The sequence below is a fragment of the Barbus barbus genome (assembly GCF_936440315.1).
Source record: "Barbus barbus genome assembly, chromosome: 42".
Taxonomy (NCBI): domain Eukaryota; kingdom Metazoa; phylum Chordata; class Actinopteri; order Cypriniformes; family Cyprinidae; genus Barbus; species Barbus barbus.
Genome location: NC_136720.1, coordinates 17,370,466 through 17,390,874, shown reverse-complemented (window position 1 = coordinate 17,390,874; position 20,409 = coordinate 17,370,466). Strand labels below are relative to the sequence as shown.

The window sequence follows — 20,409 nt, the reverse complement described above, 5'->3', positions numbered from 1 at the left end:
TTATTAAAAAAAAAGTAGGCTTTTTCTGCAGGTGTATATTTTTCACAATCCAGTCAAATCCTGGTAGATAAAATGTAATTCCTCCCCCTATTATTTCCCATTAAATATTCATTTTCACTGTCATATTAAAGTTAAATGTGCTGTTTCAGTTCATGCTGCTTTTAAAAATAATGTTCTAAAATGGTTGAAATTGTTTTCTATTAGACACACAAACCCTATAGTAGAGAATGGACAGACACACCCCTGCCAGAAAGTCATTCAAGAGGTATGTTTGCCTGTGTGTTGAATGACAGTACTATGTCTGCAAATATGTTTCTTTCTGATCATCTCTGTTCTTTGTTGTAGATCTGGCCTGTGTTGTCTGAGACGTTGAACGCCCACCAGAATGATAACCGGATAGTGGAGCGCTGCTGCCGCTGCCTGAGATTTGCAGTGCGTTGCGTAGGCAAAGGATCTGCTTCCCTATTACAGCCACTTGTTACTCAGGTTTGTGCCTTGAAAATACACATCCACTGATCTGAGTGTGTGTTTCTGATATAGAAGAGCTGGTGTAGATCTCAAAAAGATGTATTTGTGTTTCAGATGGTGAGTGTGTACCAGGTGTACCCTCACTCCTGTTTCCTGTACCTGGGCAGCATTCTAGTGGATGAGTATGGCATGGAGGAAGGATGCCGACAAGGCTTGTTGGATATGCTACAGGTAACCTAATACACACTAAAATTAGGGATGCACCGAATGTTCAGCAACCGAAATTATTCGGCCGAAAATAGCATAAAAAGCTCTAAGCAAAAAGACTGAATAAATTGTACCGAACAATGACATTTTTGGTGAGGTGATCAAACAACAACCAGCGTAGAGTGAGAGGTACGGACTCTTTATAATACAGCAAACATTTCGGCAGTGTGGAAGCATTTAAAAGTGTCAGAGAAAGACGCAAAAATCATTACAAGCACCGACAGCGAGAAACTCTTTAGCATAGCATCGCATGTCTCTGATGAGAAGTGGAAGGGTGGTTGTTGCTGGTTACTGTCTGATGATTGACATTGTGAAATGGCCTTAAAAAAATTAGTAAATAAACTGCTGAATGTTATGTTTTCTAATACATGCACAAATTGCATATATTCTATATATAGCTTGCGGTGCTATCTGTTTGTTAGCCAGGGCTCAAACTCGCTGAAACGGGGTTACTCGTCAGTTGCTCAGTAACATTTTTACAACGCATGGATGTGGCAATGTGATGCATATGACAAATATCTTCCCAAATTCATAATGAGAATCATTTATAAATCTGTTGCTCAACAAAACGAAGCACTGAGGTCTTTCGGCAGGTTTCTGCCAAAATAAAAGCTGAGAAAAAGCAAGAACAAGAGAGACTAAGAATGATGATAATATTTACAACAGCTCTATTAATACATTTATTGTGAAATTAACAGTTCAAATTGGGATCTGTAAAATTTTCTAATGTTTTAAAAGTCTCTTCTGCTTAGCAAGGCTGCATTTATTTGTACAATAAAAGTTGCAAAATGGTAATATTGAGAAATTATTCAAGAGGTGTTTACCCGTTTATTTTAAATAAGTGTTTTGTATGTAAAACTATAGTAAAATGTAATTGATTGCTGTGATCAAAGCTGAATCAAAATAAATTTACAAAAGTGTTTGTAATATACGTATAGAAAAAGCATATTAAATGCAGGTAAAGTCTTTTTTTAATGTTTCAAGTAACTTTTGTTAAAATAAAATGTCAAAATGTGGGAAATGTTCCATCGTTTTTCAGCGTTGTGTATATTTATGTAAAAGTGAAATTACATATTCATTCTGACTTGTATAAAAGAAAAAGTGGTCATGCTTTCATTATATTTTAAATGATTAAAAACTTCTTGCTGAGAAACGGGTAAAACCTAGTGTTTTGAAGGATGGTGGCGAAGATTGGTAGATTTAAATTGACAATTATATTTTGGATTATGAAGCCAACATAAATACAGAAAGTACTTGAATGTAATTATGATTGATTGAACTAAGGGTTATTGTATCTTTCACTCTTGCAGGCTCTCTGTATGCCGACCTTCCAGCTGTTAGAGCAGCCTAATGGACTGCGCAATCACCCCGACACAGTGGACGATCTTTTTAGACTCGTCACAAGGTACCAGTTCTGTGCTGTTGAAATAGTGTTAGAAAAACAAGCTCAAAATAAGTGAAGTGCCACACAAAAATAACATGCATTAAGATAAGCTCCTATTTTCTCTCATCATTTCAGGTTTGTCCAGCGCAGTCCGGTCACGTTGCTCAACAGCAGTATTATCGTCCACATCCTCCAGTGTGCCATCGCTGCCACCACCCTGGACCATCGAGATGCCAACTGCAGCGTCATGAAGTTCATCAGAGATCTCATTCACACCGGGGTCACCAATGACGTAAGCAGCACTGTCGATCAAACAAAACCAACCAATCGAAAGACTTTGTTAGATACATTTTCATTGCATATAACTGATCTTGTCTTTCAGCATGAGGATGACTTTGAGATGCGAAAGCGTCTGATTGGCCAGGTGATGGAGCAGCATGGGCAGCAGCTAGTGACTCAGCTGATCAACACCTGCTGTTTCTGCCTGCCGCCTTACACTCTGCCTGATGTGGCAGAGGTACTCTGGGAGATCATGGTCTTTGATCGGCCGGTATGTTTTTACTTTTTTTTTTTTTTTTTTTTTTGAATGTCCCCCAAATATAGACTGACTTTAACGCATTTCAAACCTTTATGCACACCTTGGCAATAGAATTGCCATTGGCTAGCACTGGCTTGTATTCTACTAGTCCTGGCTAGTTTTTTATATTTGTTCATTTTTATTTTTTTTTAACTCATCAGACTCTTCATACAGCTTTTTACTAAGATACATTCATATGTGAAAATTTACTTTTAAGATCAATCAAGCTTTTTTTTATAGGAAAAAGATAGAATTTCAGTAATTAGAACTAAAATCTGTTCTAAACGTATTTTTTAGCAGATTATGTAGTCACTTAGCATTAGAATTTAGATTTATACATGTATAAAGTTATTTACTCACATTGTAGAGAGTTGCATTTGTCAGACTAATGTAATGTTTGGTTGCATTGAAAATATACATTTTATAAACATTTTACACAAATATACATCTAGATTTATAATATGTTTAATGTGATAACCACAGTCTTTTACTAAAGATTTTTACTGAACATATTTATTAAATAATCTTGTCTCTAGCTTACTTTTTCAGAGATCTTAAAGGGATTTCAGTATCATTTTCCTTTCATAAATGAGGCTGTGATGTCAAATTTGTCGTTGTCGATGTGTCTGTAGACGTTTTGCCGCTGGCTAGAATCCACACTGAAGGGTCTTCCAAAACAAACAGCAGGAGGCGCTGAAACCGTCACACACAAGCAGCTCACTGACTTCCATAAGCAGGTCACAAGGTGAGTTTGTGCCCGCTGTTACCTCAGCCTTCAAAGAAGGCCTTGAACATCAGATAATTTCATTACACTCCCCAAGAAACTGGCCTGTTCCTTAATTAAAAGTGCTTTTGCCTACAATAAGAAGTAATACAGTGCTTATCAGTAAAGATTACAGGCAACATTTGTCTTTTGAGGTATTGCAAGTTGGTGCATATTCAGTTCTCCTTGTGGTTAGCTCAGCACAGCATGCATAAACAAGTTCCCATAACCAGTCGCCCAAGAGGGTGAAGTATCTCATACTTCGGCAAGTCTTGACCTGAGGAACGAGGAGCCTCCCAGCGTGGTGTCGTCCACAGTCTGCACTCATGCCAAATACATATTCTGACAATGCAGAATGAGTCACCGGCTTGCATGGAAAGTCCAACCCACGCTAGACTGATTGATGCAGTGTCGTTGTGTTGCTCGCCCATGCTTTTGGCATGTTTGGAAATTGACCTGTGATTAGTAGTAATGGACCAGCCTATTGTTTATTAGTTAGTTGAAAAGTGATGCTAATTTGCTCTCTCTGTCACCCCAGTGCAGAGGAATGTAAACAGGTTTGTTGGGCGATAAGAGAGTTTACCAGGCTGTACCGATAGCTGTCTTTTACCTGCTGATGCTGCAAGACCAGGTGACACAAGCATATTGAATACTAAATTTGTAATTTTATTGTGCATAACATGGAAACTTAATCCTTGGTGAATGAAGTGTATTTAGTAATGAAATTATTTTAATTAAAATAATCTTATGAATTAATTTAAAGTATTTTTTGCTTTATATTTGACTTATTCCGTTCTTAAATAATTTTAAAATGAACTTTATACTGTATATTTGTATTACATGTAAGATGTAATATTATATTAATGTATTGCAATAAATAATATTATTTATATTAAAATTATGTTTAAGATTACATTTTTCAATTTAATGTAATTATTAATTCATATAATCAAAGTAATTGACTTAAATACTGGGGGGGGGGGTTGCTTTATTTTATATGTTTTAATACTTTTTTATTTCTGTGGTCTTGGTTTATTTTAAATGGAACTAAATTATTTATATATGTAATTATTATATTACAATATCTTATTTATATAGTAAATGTTTAAAGTTTTATTTCTTTCAAATATATATTTTTTTTTTTTGTGGACCTGGAGTGTTTACAAATGCTGATAAAAAGCATTATACAATAATTATTTTTCTTCCCTCGTCAAATCTAATCTTTTTTTTCCCCACACATTTTATCTGTGCCGAATCATGATTTTGTGAAAAATGTAATTATCAAGTCATAAGTATATTAAGTTTACATGAATTTAGACACTGAGTGCGTTTACATTCACTCTTTTAATGCGATTATGATGAGATTTTGGCAATATTGCAATTAAACTTTACCTCATGTAAACGCAATACTTTGATCTAAATAATGCGATTTAAGCGCATAATCGTATTAACAACGTATTAATCGTAATCGACATACATAACCTGGTATGTCGATTTTAATCGAAATATACAGGCATGTAAACACCTTAATTGCAGCATTGCCACTCTGACCAAAGTGCGCATGCACTTGTGACAAATGAATGATGTGACACGCACCTGTAATAATACGGAGATCAGAAACGATGGAGGGGTAGAAAGCATCACATTTCTGGGGAAAACGCAACTCGCTGCCACCAGTCTCTGTTCCTTACCCTCATCCAGAAATGGCGAGTAGAACGTGAACACATAAATTAATGTTCACCTTTTATTTGTATTTAGCCTTCAAACAAACAAGAAATGTGAAATCACTGTCAAATAAACATCTCAGACTCATCTTGTTAATATTAATATCTTTAACTTCAAACTATAGGCTAACATACACTACCAGTCAAAAGTTGACATTTTTAATATTGAAAATGCAATCTGATTCTTTGAGAGCGGTAGAACTAGCGGCTTCCTCAGTAATGGCTGTAATCTAAGCAGCTCCGCTCATGAACGCTACTTTATCAGATAAAACGAAAATGCCATCAACACTATTCTGAAGACAGTCGGTTCCCTATGGGAAACACTGCTAATGTATATTGAAATATCGGAAATGTTTCAAAATGATAAAATTATATCACGATACATAGAGTTATTGTCCAGCCCTAAATACAACCATACAAAAGTGTTTTTCATTAGACGTAAATGAGTTAAAACGGCGGAAAGTAACACTCTCTTTCTGAGTCTGTCATTTATGCTGTGCAGTGGGGTATTTAATGGCAGTAAAAAATTTTTACCTCAATTCTTAGCGAATAATGGAAATTGCATGTAAACGGGAGTAAGAGCTTTGCTCTTGACATGTAAACATCATAATGCGATTAAGTCCTTACTCTGATTATTGGAAATAATCGCATTCTTGCGCATGTCAGAAAACATTGCTTTAAGTCACAAATAACTGGAAATTCATGGTCAAACATGTTGGAATCTAAATATTTCTGAATAAATTCAGCATTATAAAACATTCTCTCTTGTCCTCTGCAGGTCAGATTTTTTATTTTGCTAACATTTGGAGGAAGTGGCAAAGGGAGCCATGATGACCACTGTTGAGAAACTAAAGGGAACTCTTGCATGAAGGATTTGTGGGACTTGGCAAAATGGGAAAGCCGACCAATTGAATTGGAGCTTTGGAATGGCAGGGTTTCAGGAAAAGCAAATTGCCTTGTGGGTGTCAAAAGACCGCAGCCCCATCCCTCCCTTTTACCCCTATGAGCACACAGATGCCAGCCGCAGTGAGAGAAAGGGGGGATATTTTGGAAGAGACACCGTCGTCTTGTGGGAGGGGGGCCTTTGAATGGACACAAACACATACACCCATTTCAAAACATGGATTAACGTCTGCATCGGTTGCATTTCTGGGGGCCCATCAAAAACCAATGACAAATAAGGATGTGCCTGGTTGCGAATCACAATGCATCGTTAAAAAAAGAGAGACTTGTATGTTTTTAAAAACAAAAATGGAGATTTATTTTCATGGATGTGTGTTTAGAGATCAAGTTATGGCTTTGCTGCCAGCGCCATAAAACGATTACCAACTAAAGGTTGTCGCAGCAGTCTGCGCCCGTGGGACATTTGCAAAGGGAGAGTTGGCGTCACCCTTGATCTTTTTAAAAGTTGGCTGGGATTTTATCCGTACAGGTTATGCTGTAAATTATGGAGTGGACTGACTGGCAGGGGCTTTTTTTTTTTTTGTTCTTTCACCATATTGGCAAGAGATGCAGAGATAGTCTTCGGCCGATTGTATGAACAAATAAAACCAACATTGTGAGGAACAAACAAATCTTTCTCTAGTATCATTTCAGATGCACTCGTGTGTTTGAGAAGCGACTTATATTCTCTTTCTGCAGCTCTCAGAACCTGTTTGACCAGGTTTCATTTTAAGAAACTTACATGGTTCCTTTAGGTCTCATTTTCTGAGTCAAAGTAAATCGAACCCTCCTCTTTTGTCTGAAATTTTGGAAGGCCCTACAATCATGTATTTCTCACAATTGCATGTATAAACCCTCCGGTCACCCCTCCCGTGTCCGATTTGCTGAATGAACGTTATGTGGTTAAGTCTGTAGTCATATCCATTCAAGTTCAACAGATTCATGTTACTGGCATGGAACCTATAGGATGATGTCAGCAGATATTATCCACCTGCTCTCGTAATGTTTGCAAAGAACTTGCACGAAATATGAGTCTTAATTCTGAGTGACAGTTGTACTAACGTTGCTCAAACATTCATGGGATGAATCATACTGTGGTAACCTGATCATGCCAGCAACCATTTAAAATACTGCAATGGTATTTATTGAAATATAACTTTTTAAAAGACAAGTTTACATGAAGACAACAACAAAAAAGTGGGAAAAGAAATGTCAAGTTTGGTCTCCAATGGAAATGTTTTCAGTATGGCATCAGAGAGGGCACCTATATATTCCAGTGTTCAAAAGGACCTCCAATTCTGAGCAGGTAATTAACAAGATGGTGTTGGTAAAGGAAAGAAATTGCTTGCACTTTCAGTTAGTGGATGTTTTGAGCCCAGGTGGGGTGCGCATTTTGACTCTGCAAAAGTCTGTGGAGCTCTTTGAACTGCTCCACTGTTTGGTCTTTCAGGTCAGGGTTGGAGATCTGCAACCGAATGCTGTCTGTCGACCACGAAAGCTCGCCCGAAAACATCTCTGTAAGGATTCTTGCAACAACTGGAACAACCTAGATAAAGAAAAAAAAAAATGGCAGGTTTTTGTAGATTTAGCAGATGCTGTTTATTAAACCAAGTTTATTTTGCTAAAGCAATCTATGCTAGGTTCGAAAATCGTGAAATTTTTAAATAAGTTTAGTTCTGGATGCTTATTGGCTAAAATACAACATCTGCTCATCTATAGTTGTGCTATAATGTTAACACAATGTTGCATGTTCATGCTAACACACTTCAGCAGTGTAACATGGTAAAGAATGCTAATATAAGAATGGTCCTACTATACATTATATAATAACAGCTGTGACTTGAAAAAAAAGTTTGCCCACCTAGTTATAGCAGATGTGCAGCATTGTATTCAGAATATAGCCTATTATTGCTAACACCACATGATTCGCTTGCTATATACAAAATATAGCTCTGGTTCTGGATGCTGATTGGTTAAAATAGCCTACACTATATAGTAACATAGTCGACATTAAACACCCGTTTGCCTAGTTATATCTATACATTGGTGTTAACGACACAATTTAGCATGGTTTTGTTAGCGGTGACGAACATTACATTATGAAACTGTTTCTGGGTACTGATTGGCTATAATACACCATATAGTAATATATTTGACATCAAACATCCATTCGCCTTGTTATAGCATGGCTTGCTAGTTGTGAAGAATGTTAAATTTAAAAATAGCTCTGGTTCTGGATGATGATTGGCTAAAATGCACTATATAGTAACAGCTATAATGGGAAACACCTGTTAACCTAGTTATAGCTTGTGCATCGTTGCTAACAATGCAACATAGTATGGTTTTCTAGGTTTAAAGAATGCTAAATCATAAAACAGGTCTGGTTCTAGAAGCTGACTTGCTAAAATACACTAATATATCTGACATGACACTAGTTCACCTAGTTGTAGCTGTGCTATGTTGTGAATATAACACTGGGAGTCATTGCTAATGCTAACAACTTGATTTAGCAATGTAGCACAGCCTTGTACACCATAAACAACTAAATAGAGTCTTTGCACTGTAAAGTAAACCAATTAACATGGATTTCATCTCCAAACCTGGACAATGATGAGCTTTTTCTCCTTGGGCTTTCTGTCTGGCCAGTCCTCACCGAAGCAGAAGTAGATCTCAAAGGGTGGTGGAGTGGGCGTCTCTCCTTTCTGATACAAAATGAGATCTGAGAAGAAAAAAACATAACAGCCATTTTGTTAGACTGAACCTTTTACATAGCAAATCTACAAAATGATCCCAGCTGATCATATGCACATTTGACGACATCTGAGAAAATTCCTGCATGTGAGTTTGAATGTGTTTTTTAGAGCCTACACAATAAAATGGATGTGTTGGGCAATTTTGTATTTTCTCTTTTTCACTTCCCAGAAAAGACAGGAAGCTTCTGTAGAATTAATGCAACAAAATAAAGAGCAAACAGTGTTTAATTGGTGGTCTATGAATTTCAACATTGTTGCGCTGACAAATACAGAATGGATGTGAACGTTCGGTCACCTCATAAATCAGTTACATTTCTGTCAAGTTTTAAAGCTGTTCTTCATTAACAGTACATAAAATCATTCTTCTAAACTCCGAAACTTGAGACTCAAAGAAAATCTAGGGGTTGCCTTGTCTCATATGTGCTTAATTGTTTGTCAATGCTCTAATGCAGTCACAGTAAATTAGACTGTAATTATTGAAATTCAAGACTGATTCCTCTTACCCTGAAGGAAGTTGTTCAGACTGAAGACCCTGATCTTCATTTCTCTTTCCATTGGATTGGGCGGACCCTGCTCGGGCACACCTGGCCCAGACCAGAACACTTTACACTGGCACAGCCTGATGGCGTAGATATCTTGTCCCCTGATCTCCAAAATCAGCCCTCGGTCCATCACATCCAGCAGATGATCGGTGTAGAACCTCTGCTTCTCGTTCTGGACCTCCACGGTTCCTGGAAACAGCACCTGCTGCAGTGTTACTGGACCAAACAGCTCTACTTGCTCTGGTGTGGGCGCCAGGTTACCGTAGTAAAGTCTACAACCCTGAGGGTTACTGACGGTCAAAGAACAAGTTGTCCGACCCCTGTACTGGAACTTGATATCCAGATCAGTCACTAAAGAAGAAAAAAACAATAAGGAACTTTTTATTGTTATTTACTCACCATTGCTTCTTGGTTGTTTTAAAAACAGTTTAGTAGAATGTCAATGCTGCTATTTTCCATGCAATGAAAGCGAATGGTGATAGTGATATAATACTACCAAAGGCATTATAAAAGTGGTCCATACAAGACTTCTCTAGTTATACAGTAAACAAATTTATATTGACCACTGAAAATGTTCTCAACAGCTCTCAAAATTCACTCACCTTTTTGTATCTGGTGTATCAAGACATGTTAGGCTAGGTTTGACATAAATTATGGCAGATGTCTATGTCAAAAATCACTTGTTCTTGTAACAGAGCATGATGTGTCGAATTTGCAAAAGCGCATATTCAATTAGCATAACTGACATTTGAATGTCAAATTCCGCTTACAATTCTATTGTATGATTTCTTAAGACTTGAAATTCAGTGCACAAGTCAACATTAACATCCAGCTTAACGTTCTCCTTTTGTGGTCTATGGAATTACAAAAGAGTGAATGATGATAGACCTTTCATTTTTAGATTAACTTTTTCTTTAATAACACAGTACCAGTCTAAGAACTGAAATTTTCATAATTTCATAATATAGTTAAGGTGTGCACTATATTTTGTTTGTAGTGGCACTTGCAAAGTCATTTAACATCAGCATTACTCAAAGTGAATGGGTGGGAAAGGTTTTTTTCTGCAATTTAGGCATGTCTTCATCATAAACCGCAACATTAATCTAAAAGAACAAGGCATTAGAGGCTTACAGGGTAACATGTGCGGACTGCTCAGCAACTCTGAGATGCAGGGATGAACCTGGTGCTCCGCTTGAGCTGGAACCTCTTGCATTGGGCTGTCCACTATGTCTGGGGGGCCTACAGAATGAGTGACTACATCTTGAAGGCCAGGAGGCAGTATAACTCCAGTCCCCATTCCCAGACCGTTCGGAAGTCCCCCGCCATGAACGGGATATGGCGTCTGCTCAACTTTGATAGCCCTGTGACTGGGAAATTCAGTCAAAGAACCAGCCGAAGGTCCAGTGCTGGGCTGGGCGAGGTGAGAGGTCATAGGAGCACCTCCACTGGGGTTATTATGGACAATTTCTCCTAAGAGGTTCATTGGAGTGTTATGGTGGGTGGGATTATAGCCGTCGGCAATAGAAGAGGTGAACGGAACATCAACTCTAGGAGGATATGCTGAGTAGCTGGAAGGGTCTGTCAAGCACAATGCAAATAATAATAATAATTACTGTAATAATAATAATAATTACTGTATTATCATTAGTAATTTATTCCAAACAACATCTACTTTGAAATCTTACCGATGGAGAGTTTGACAAAGTTTTGTAGCTGAAATGCAAAAATTTAAATTACTATATGAAGACAGTGGTGAAAATGGTTGATTTTACTATTTACTTCTTTCAACTTTCAACAGTTATTCAAGCTATTCAAGATCTCTTCAGAACTTACCTCCTCTTCCTCATCATCTCCAGCATCTAAAATCAACCAAAGAAAAGATGATTTATTGGCTTGTCCATCTTTTATCGCTTAAAGACTTCTCTCTCTTCATTCCTGAATTTGTATTTCCTATTTAAGAAATTGTGGTGGGATATATTGAATAATCTGAGCGAAGCAGTTTAGAGCTTAAGAGCAAACAGCGTTGTTTCAGCAAGTATACCATGTTACTGGTTTGTAGGCATGCGTTCCCAGTCCTTACCTCCATTGACTGACTGGTCGCACACCTCATAGATCTTATAAGGCTGGAGGGGGGTGTCCTTAGTGCCATCGTAGTGGAGTCCAAACTCTCGGCTTTTGTTCAGGGCACAGCGGAGGTTGGCCTTCCATTTGGCTGGATCTGGTTCATCTACTCCTTCTTGGTACTTGCCTGTTTCCAGAGCCCATGCCTGCAGAGCAAAAGGATAAAACATGCTTGTGGGAAAAATCTAGACACATGACTTGTCCCTTAAAACAGACAATGAGCTTTAGTTATGTCACAGTCGATTTCAAGTATAATTAGGGGGCAAGACATTCCTATTCTAGTATTTGATCTATGTAGTGCAGGATAAGTCGTCAATATTTTTGATGTGTTTTTAAAAATCGAAAAACTAGGTGTCATGTGACGTGCTCATGAACCTAGTCACACTTGAGTAGAGCTCCGTACGTTTGGCCTCTTTTTGCAGATTTTTTTTGTTTTATTTTAAGTTTGTTCATTGGTTGTGCTTTACCTGATGGCATGCAGTCGTAAACATCAGGAGTTGTCTCCATCGGCTTCTCCGATTAAGAAGAAATCCAAGCCACTGACCGCAAGCGATATGATGGACAAGATGGCGAACACTGTTACACACTTTGAGGACATTCTAAGAACCGAGTTGATGGCGATGCGGAACGAATTCGCTTCTCACATGTCAGTTGTTCAGTCGCTATGCTCTAAACTGGATCTTCTTGCAGGGGAGATGAGAGAACAAAAGAAAGTTGTCGCAGATCGCGATAGGCGCGTTGCCGCGCTCGAGCAACAGGTTGTGGACTTACAGGATCGCAATAGGCGCAGCAATCTGAGTCTGGTTGGATTGCATGAAGGTTCTGAAAAGGACAACCCTATGGGCTTTTTGAAAAGATCGCTACTGACGTGGCTCCCGTCTCTGGCGGTCAAAGAGACTGAAGTAGAGCGAGCGCATCGCGTGTACACAAGGCTCTCCTCAGATCGCGCTAAACCACGGGTTTTCATCTTTAAATTGCTGTGGTACACGGACAGGGAGCTCATTCTGCGGGCCGCCAGACTTCATGCCCCGGTGAAAACTTCCGACGGAGCAATGCTGACTTTCTTTCCAGATTTTTCTCTGGTCATCGCAAAAAGAAGAAGTGTATTTGCGCCAATTAGGAAGGAGATGATCGACGCTGGCATCCAGAATTTTCTCCTTTATCCTGCAACGCTGAAGGTCATTCTCAATCAAGGTGAACCCAAAATGCTATATTCCTCAGAAGAAGCAAGAGTTTTTCTCAGATCCCATTCATCCACCAACTCTCAGTGAGCTTCAGCTGGACATTTGCTGTCTAATCGGAGAAGAGATGCTCTAAATGGTTGGGTGACGGTCTTTCACGGTTCACTTTAATGTTCACTTCTTAATTCATAGTTCATTGTGCATACAGTATCGCTTACTGATTATGATATTTTGTTTTAGTTGTATTCTTTCTCTTCTCTTCTCTTTTTTTTTTAAATAGAAATACTACCTAGTCAATATGTGACTATGGGGACAAATGTTGGTGTTACAGTAATGTGCAGGGTTTTGTTGACGCCACGGATCATATTAAGGGGTGCTGGCAGATCAAGGTTTGTTCTTGGTTTGATCTGCCATAGTTCATGGGAATGTGTTTATGTTTTTTTGAATGGTAACGGGGAGGGTGGGGGGGGGGTGGTAATTCTGTTTGATACCTATGACTCACCTTAATATTCTGAGTTGTAATATTAACGGGCTAAATGGCCCTCACAAACATACAGGTTTTCTAGATTTTTTGCGAAGAAGAAAGATTGATATAGTGTTAGTTCAAGAATCCCATTTGAAAGAGGAGGATATACGCAGGTGTAATAAGTTTTATGAAGTGGTATCTCACTCATCTTCGGATAATAAAACCAAGGGTGTCCTAATATTGGTCCGGAGGACTTTAAATATTACTATTTTAGAGAAAGGTTGTGATACAGATGGTAGAATAACACACATAAAAATAATAGTGGAGAATAGGAATATTGTATTTTTCTCAGTTTATGCCCCTTGTACTCCTGACCCTACTTTTTCTGTTTTGTCAACCTATCTCTTGAAGTTTTCAGATTTTGAAATAGTAGTGGGTGCAGATATGAATTCTGTAATGCCACATATCCTAGATAGATCTGGACCAAAGGAATCACACTCTCAAGCTTTGTGTTCTGACAAACTTCGGCAATGTGTAACCTCATCCTCGTTGGTTTATTAAACCCTTCTGCTAAGTCTTTCACTTTCTTTTCTGCTACTCATAAATCCTATTTGCGAATTGACTATATTTTCATTTCTACATCTTTATCTGCAGCTCCAGAATCTGACTAGAGATAATCAGCGTTGTTTCTCAGACAATACACTCAGTAAAATCATGGCGGTTAGGTCCAAACTCAATTCATTACTGAGATCCAGGGCAGAATTCCTGATCCAAAGATCCAAGCAGAATTATTATTTTCAAGGGAGTAGACCAAGCCACCTTTTAGCCGTAACATTACGCAACAGTGAAAAGTTTGCTAATATTTCTGCTGTAAAATCCCAATCTGGGCTCATTATGACAGACCCAAAAGACATTAATATTGCCTTTAACTCTTTTTACTCTAACCTCTATACTTCTTCTGCTGATGGTGACCCTGACTCTTTTGCATCTTTTCTGTCCAACCTTGATTTACCAAGGCTGTCAGATTCAGATTCGGAATACCTGGCTGAACCGATCTCTCTTCAGGAGCTGGAGTCAGTAATTCGATCTATGAACAAGGGGAAATCCCCAGGCATAGATGGCATTCCAATCGAATTGTATACTACTTTTTGGTTGGATTTAGGCCCCTCATGTTTCAGTTACTCAAGGCTCATTTCACCCATCCATTAATATAGCTGTTATTTCTCTCTTGTTAAAAAAAGATAAAAGATCCGATTTCTTGTTCCAGTTACCGGCCACTTTCTTTAATAGGGAATGATGTTAAATTATATGCTAAAGTACCATCTCGTCGTCTAGAGAAATTTATGAATAGGCTAGTTCATCATGACCAAACAGGATTCAATAAATCTCGCTCAGCTTTGGATAACTTACGCAGGTTATATCATATTATTAATTCAAAGAATAGTTTGTCCTCTCCTTGCGCAGTATTATCTCTAGATGCGATGAAAGCTTTTGACCAGCTAGAATGGAACTATTTATGGGCGGTTCTACAGCATCCGGGTCTAGGATCGAGTTTCATAAATATGATAAAAGTTCTGTATGCCAATCCAGCAGCCACTGTTTTCACAGGTGCTGTTTGCTCTCACCCATTCTTTATACATCGAGGTACTCGTCAGGGTTGCCCACTTTCTCCTCTGTTATTTGCGCTATCCTTGGAACCCTTAGCTCAAGCGGTCCGACAATCTGAAACTATTTCTCCCATAAATATACGGAATACTCATCATCATATTTCTTTGTTTGCTGATGATATCTTATTGTTTTTGGAGAAGCCATCACATTCTATTCCTCATGTGTTGAAGTTATTTGACCATTTTGGATCTCTCTCTGGGTTTACAATTAATTGGAGTAAGTCATGTTTACTTCCCCTCAATTGTAAAATTGATTCCATGTCCCTTTCTATATCTATTCCATTGGTTCAAAACTTTAAGTTCTTGGGGATAGACGTTTTCCCTTCCCGGCAGGAAATAGTCTAAAAAAACTATAATGGTATTCTAGCCAAAGTATCCTCATATTTGGAATATTGGTCTCGTCTTCCTACTTCTTTTCAGACCTGTATATCGGTGATTAAAATAAATGTTCTCCCACGTATCAATTTCTTTTCTTCCATGATTCCTCTCACTCCACCGGTTGGCTACTGGAATGCATGTGTTTCACGGTATATATGGGATGGGAAACATCCTCGTATTAAACTGACTACCTTAAAACGATGTAGATTACATGGAGGTATTTCTTTCCCTAATTTTAGACTGTATGCTCAAGCCCTTTCCCTCCGCCCTTTAGCAGTTTGGTTGGATCCTGACGCTTCTGTGTCTTGGAGAGCAATTAAGGAATCTATTGTTTATCTGTATAAATTGAAGCATCTTGTTTTTTCGGGAGTTCCGCTTAGGCAGTGTAAATCTCGGTTTAGTCCCATTGTAACCCACCTCCTCTCCACATGGAGGGATGTTGAAAGACATTCACAACTAACTACAAAATGGCATAGGCATTCGCCTATTTTCCACAATAATAACCTTTTGTCAGGCAGTACTCCATTTCATTGTCCGCAATGGACTCATAGTAAAGTAAACACTCTGGGAGATATCGATGATGATAGTAGTTTAAAATCCTTCCAGAATCTTAAAACTCAATATAATCTACCAGGCACCTCCTTTTTTATGTATTTGCGTATTAGATTGACCCTACGGGCATAAGGGGTGCCTTGGAACTCCCAACTGCCTGTTCACTCTTTGTGCAAACTAATCCTTCCTTCTGAGGAATCTCCCTCCTCTGCTTCAGTCATCTATCTCTTTCTTCCTGAGCATTCATGCAAACCTTTATCTATTACAACTGTTTGGGCTGAGGATCTTAATGAGGATGTGCATGTTTTATTTTCTGATCAGGTATGGGGTGTTTAAATTGTCTTCTAAAAACCCTAATCACCAAATGATTCATTGGAAATTGCTGCATAGGGTTTACTTGACTCCAACGTTTTTATATGAATCTTTCATCTTCTCCTAAGTGTAATCTCTGTTTCCAAGGAGTTTTAGGCACGTTTTTGCATTTTTTTTGTGAGTGCCCCTGTCTCTCACCTTTTTGGACTCAACTCTCACAGGACCTATCATATTTGTAGGGTACTGAGATATGTTTGACTCCGCGCCATTTTTTCATGAATGACTTTTGGGACTTCACCTTGTCCGTCCAACAAAGATCTTTACTGTTAGCTGCTCTCACAGCAGCAAAAAAATTGCTTGTCAACCGTCGGAATCCTCCTCACACAATGGACAGACGAACCTGGACTGTGTATTTGTTGGACATTATCTCAATGGAACTCTCTACTTCTCGTATACATGGATCTAATGTGAAAACTGTTAATTCATGGCATTCAGCTTTTAATGATGTGTCTTCTTTTCTAAAATCTTTGTAAATTATTTTATTGTTATTTGTTTATCTATTAATATTAATTAATGTGTTTATTATTTTTTTATTTATTATTATTATTATTATTATTTTTTTAAGTCTACCAAGGGGTGGGATGGGTTGGGGTGGGTTTTAAATTTGTACAGCTGATTTTTGTTTTGTACTACTGTTCCACAGAATAAAACAATAAACAGCTGTTAACAAAAATTAAAAAATAGAAAAACAAAATTTTAAAGCATAAATCTGCTAAATTTGAAGTCTGTCAAAATACACTTGCTTCCTTGGAGTTCTAACGGTCATACAACTAATTTTGAATATGCAAAGTCTTTAACCTCATGGTTCTAAACTTTTCTTGACTTCCCCTAAAATCTTGCCATAGTGAAATCAAGTGGAATTGAAACTCCATTTTTAGTTCTCCAAAGCTGGTAAAAAGTTGCAAAAGTACTAAAAAGATGATCCAAGTAACATTACTAGAACTTGTAAACGCAGACATTTAATGGCTCAGTGTTCTACAAAACAGTGATTTGTTTTCCAATCATTTTCTGTTATTTGAATAATTAAATACTGAAGAGTGAAACTATATACAGTATTTAGAAACTCCAAAACACCCCCCAAAAAACAAAAAAAAAACAACCCCAGTGCTAACTTTAGAACAGAAAGAGTACAGAAGTAAAACAAAAAAATAGATATAGGAGGCTTGGGTTGGTGTTGAATCTAAGATCTTATATGGGGAAATACTACTTATAATTTATACAAATAAGGTTACAAAAGCAGCATGGGTGATGGCAAAACCATATTATTCACCTTAAATATAGTGTTCTCCTCCTCCAGTGTAGGCATATGGCGGGTGGCATGTCTCCATGGGATCCGGAACAGTCTGCGCTCTTGATTGAGCCAGTGCAGTCCTGGGTATTTCCCACTGTTAATCTGAGCAGGGAGATAAATGTTTACTTTACTAATGTAGAACAAGCTCAGGATGCCAAGGTTTCAAATAGTAATATTCCTCCACTAGTTTTGCTTCCATTTTAGATGCTGATATCTGGAAGTGCTGTATAGCTGAAAGCAAGATGGCAGCTGGACACTGAAATGTTTCTCTTTGAAGATCGAAGCACTGATGAAGTGTTTCTTGGTAGGTTTAGAAATTTATTTGACAAGGTTATATTACTTAAGTCAGAAAAATAAAAATTATTCTGTTACACTGAAAGCATACAGTGACCAATGGCTATTTAAGTTCCAATAATGACAGAAAATAGCAACAAAAAAAGGCAATTTTCTAAAATTGTGAAAAGTGTAGCCACGTATGAATCACAACTCACAGAAGTCACTTTTAAACCAAGCAGCTTTCAACACAGCAAATTTAAGTGACCAACTTGAACCTGTCGCGAAACCTGAAAATCTTTAGACATCATGCAAAACTTCCAATTGTGCAATCCCCTATTGAAATCACTGGATTTCGCCCACAAAAATTCAGCAAACAATGCTAAATGTACAACTTTAAATTAACTTAAATTATCATTTCAACCTTTGTGCTACATTTAAAGTTTTCTGATGGTCATCAGAGGAAAAAAAATGAAATTCAAGTCGTATTCGCGGAAAACCTTTCCATCGGCTGTAGCACTCGGTATCATTTGCTTATGCACATATTTTAAAAATGATGTGTCATGATTCATCACCTGATGTGAGGATCGATGCATGTGGCATAACCAACGTCATAAAACGTGCTTTTTGGTCATTTATAGAGTTTGACGGCACATGGTCATCGTTCATTTTCACATGAGGGAGAGTAAACTTTCAATTTTGGGTGAATGACCTCTTTAAATGTATTTGTTTTTGGATTATCTTCAGAAATGTTCTTTCAAATTACAGTGTGCATAATAAATTACAATTCACCTGGGCCAGCAGCCATGGCTTCAGACGGATCCTCCGTGGTTGACCACTCATGGTGCTGGAAAACGAGGGGTTAGGAGGAAGTGGTAATGGTGAACACTGTTCTTTTGGTCAGCTATTATCGTAATGGGGCAAAAAGAAAAGAGGAATAGTTACATTGTTGACAGATGATTTAGTCTGGAGATTGGCAACTATCAGCGAGGCACTTAATCATAAACTGAATCTGCAAAGTCTACCCAAAGAGAGGTGTTGAGATGAAGAAGCTGAAAAAACAAACAAAAAACAAAAGTAACACTCCGCACAATTCTAGAGCAAAAGGTTGAATAAATCATGAAAACACAAAAGCAGCACAATGACAAATGTGACAAGATGTGAACCTTCAAGATGTGAAGCAGGTGCTCGTGGGAAAATAGAAAGCATGTGGGTATTCAGTTTAAAAAGCTCAGTAGCAGGGAGGTCATGTTACCTCTGTAAATAAACGACAACATGACTGAGCACAATGACAGCCAAGCTTGAACGCCCCCTTTAGTGCCGTCTGCACTGAAAATACATTTTAAGTTGTTTTCATGACGGCTGTGACTTCTGCAGAAATGAAAAGAGGCTGTGAAACTTGAGGCCAATCCTTCTGATTTTAACATGCGTCGAGAGACTTTGTGAATATTTTCAATGAGTTTTAAATGGCGTCTTGATATTGCACTCCCATAAAGGAAGTTCTAAGTACTACTAAATTCATTATGAATTTGCAAGAGGAACAATATTCACCAAATGCTAAGAGTTATTTTGGTTTAGGATGGAGAAGTAGGTGGGGTACCTAAATAAAAATTATGTTCGGTGTTCCCTAATTTAGTTCCCTCTGTTGTTGCACCGTGTTACCTTTAGGTAACTTACAAACATAGTTCTTCACTTTCTAAGCATATGCATATGATATTGTTAATAATGAAGGGATCGCAGTGTGAAGGTCCCCAGAGAAGCTGCTTTTATTTTTGTTTATTCATGAGAAACTTTATGTCGAGTCATATAAATTATGAGAAACTTCTGGGAAAAAGTGCATCTATTTTATTTATCTACTGATGCATTAGTATTTACTCAACATTTAAGTTAAATTAAGGTAAAAAGTCAAAAGCAAATAAAAATAATTATATTATATTATTCGGCTGTTTTTTTTTTTTTTTTTTAGAATTATGACATTCACACAATCACCCAATTTCTCTTTAGATATTTTAATAAAAAATGTATCATCTTCACTTAGTATTATTTAATTTCTCTCTACTGTCACGTCATAAACTACAAAAATATATATATATTATTTTTTTCATTTACTTCTATATTTAGTTAGAATTTATTAATGAGGTCAAATGTATGCAAAAATGTATAAGCAAAATATAAGCAAAAGAGGGTTGTATTGTAAGATACTGACAAAGATTTTGTTATTTTAAAATTAGTAACATGCAAACACACACAAAGGATACACATAAACATTGCCGGTTACTCAAGAAGCCACAATGTTGCCAAAACGCCCATTTAATTCCCACCTGTCCGTAAATAACGCGCCCAGAGCTTCCGAAGACAAGTTAATACGACAAAAACCTCAAGATTTCATGCTCTGTAACTCTTGCAAACGGTTTAACGAACTTAAAATCACTTACCTGCACTGAAAAGTGTCCAAACGGTGACTCGGGCTCGGTTCAGCCTTTACCTGACGCACACATATATAGATCAGGTGAGTTTAGATCCGCGTCTGGACGTCCTTTCAGCTCCAGCAGATTAAATGGCCGAGGAACGACTGATCGCAGCTCTCCAGTAGGACTCTCTCGTATCCATGTTGTATTTTTTTTACAGGCATGAGACGACAGAAGACGTATTTGCAGAAGTTGAACAGGTACCACCCTTCCGGATGAC

At 37.7% G+C, this 20,409-nt stretch overlaps 2 protein-coding genes across 5 annotated transcripts in view; one reads left to right on the top strand and one right to left on the bottom strand.

The window, feature by feature from the left end:
• The window catches only part of LOC306861256 (transportin-3-like), a 17,917-nt gene extending 11,170 nt beyond the window's left edge, over window positions 1-6,747 (top strand). The window contains exons 15-23 of one of the 2 annotated variants that reach the window (XM_079403436.1): window positions 205-265; window positions 346-486; window positions 583-699; window positions 2,046-2,140; window positions 2,255-2,411; window positions 2,502-2,669; window positions 3,329-3,441; window positions 3,998-4,090; window positions 5,962-6,747. In XM_079403436.1, the coding sequence (XP_079259562.1) occupies window positions 205-265; window positions 346-486; window positions 583-699; window positions 2,046-2,140; window positions 2,255-2,411; window positions 2,502-2,669; window positions 3,329-3,441; window positions 3,998-4,058 (913 nt within the window). In that variant the 3' untranslated portion in view covers window positions 4,059-4,090; window positions 5,962-6,747. Of the gene's footprint in view, window positions 1-204; window positions 266-345; window positions 487-582; window positions 700-2,045; window positions 2,141-2,254; window positions 2,670-3,328; window positions 3,442-3,997; window positions 4,091-5,961 lie in introns of both variants that reach the window. The other variant, XM_079403435.1, reaches the window with a different exon arrangement.
• LOC306861257 (interferon regulatory factor 5-like) lies at window positions 6,425-20,409 on the bottom strand. 3 transcript variants are annotated; one of them, XM_079403439.1, is made up of 11 exons: window positions 20,157-20,406; window positions 18,667-18,773; window positions 18,514-18,568; window positions 17,428-17,550; window positions 11,501-11,687; window positions 11,254-11,279; window positions 11,106-11,133; window positions 10,552-10,998; window positions 9,382-9,771; window positions 8,726-8,844; window positions 6,425-7,671 (listed from the first exon to the last, which is right to left on the bottom strand). In XM_079403439.1, the coding sequence occupies exons 3-11, from the start codon at window positions 18,562-18,564 to the stop codon at window positions 7,483-7,485; spliced, it is 1,560 nt and encodes a 519-aa protein (XP_079259565.1). In that variant the 5' UTR covers window positions 18,565-18,568; window positions 18,667-18,773; window positions 20,157-20,406; the 3' UTR covers window positions 6,425-7,482. The 3 variants fall into 3 exon arrangements, with proteins under 3 accessions (XP_079259565.1, XP_079259564.1, XP_079259563.1); XM_079403438.1 differs by having other exon boundaries at window positions 18,514-18,625; window positions 18,747-18,773; window positions 20,157-20,362; XM_079403437.1 differs by lacking the exon at window positions 18,667-18,773 and having other exon boundaries at window positions 18,514-18,625; window positions 20,157-20,409.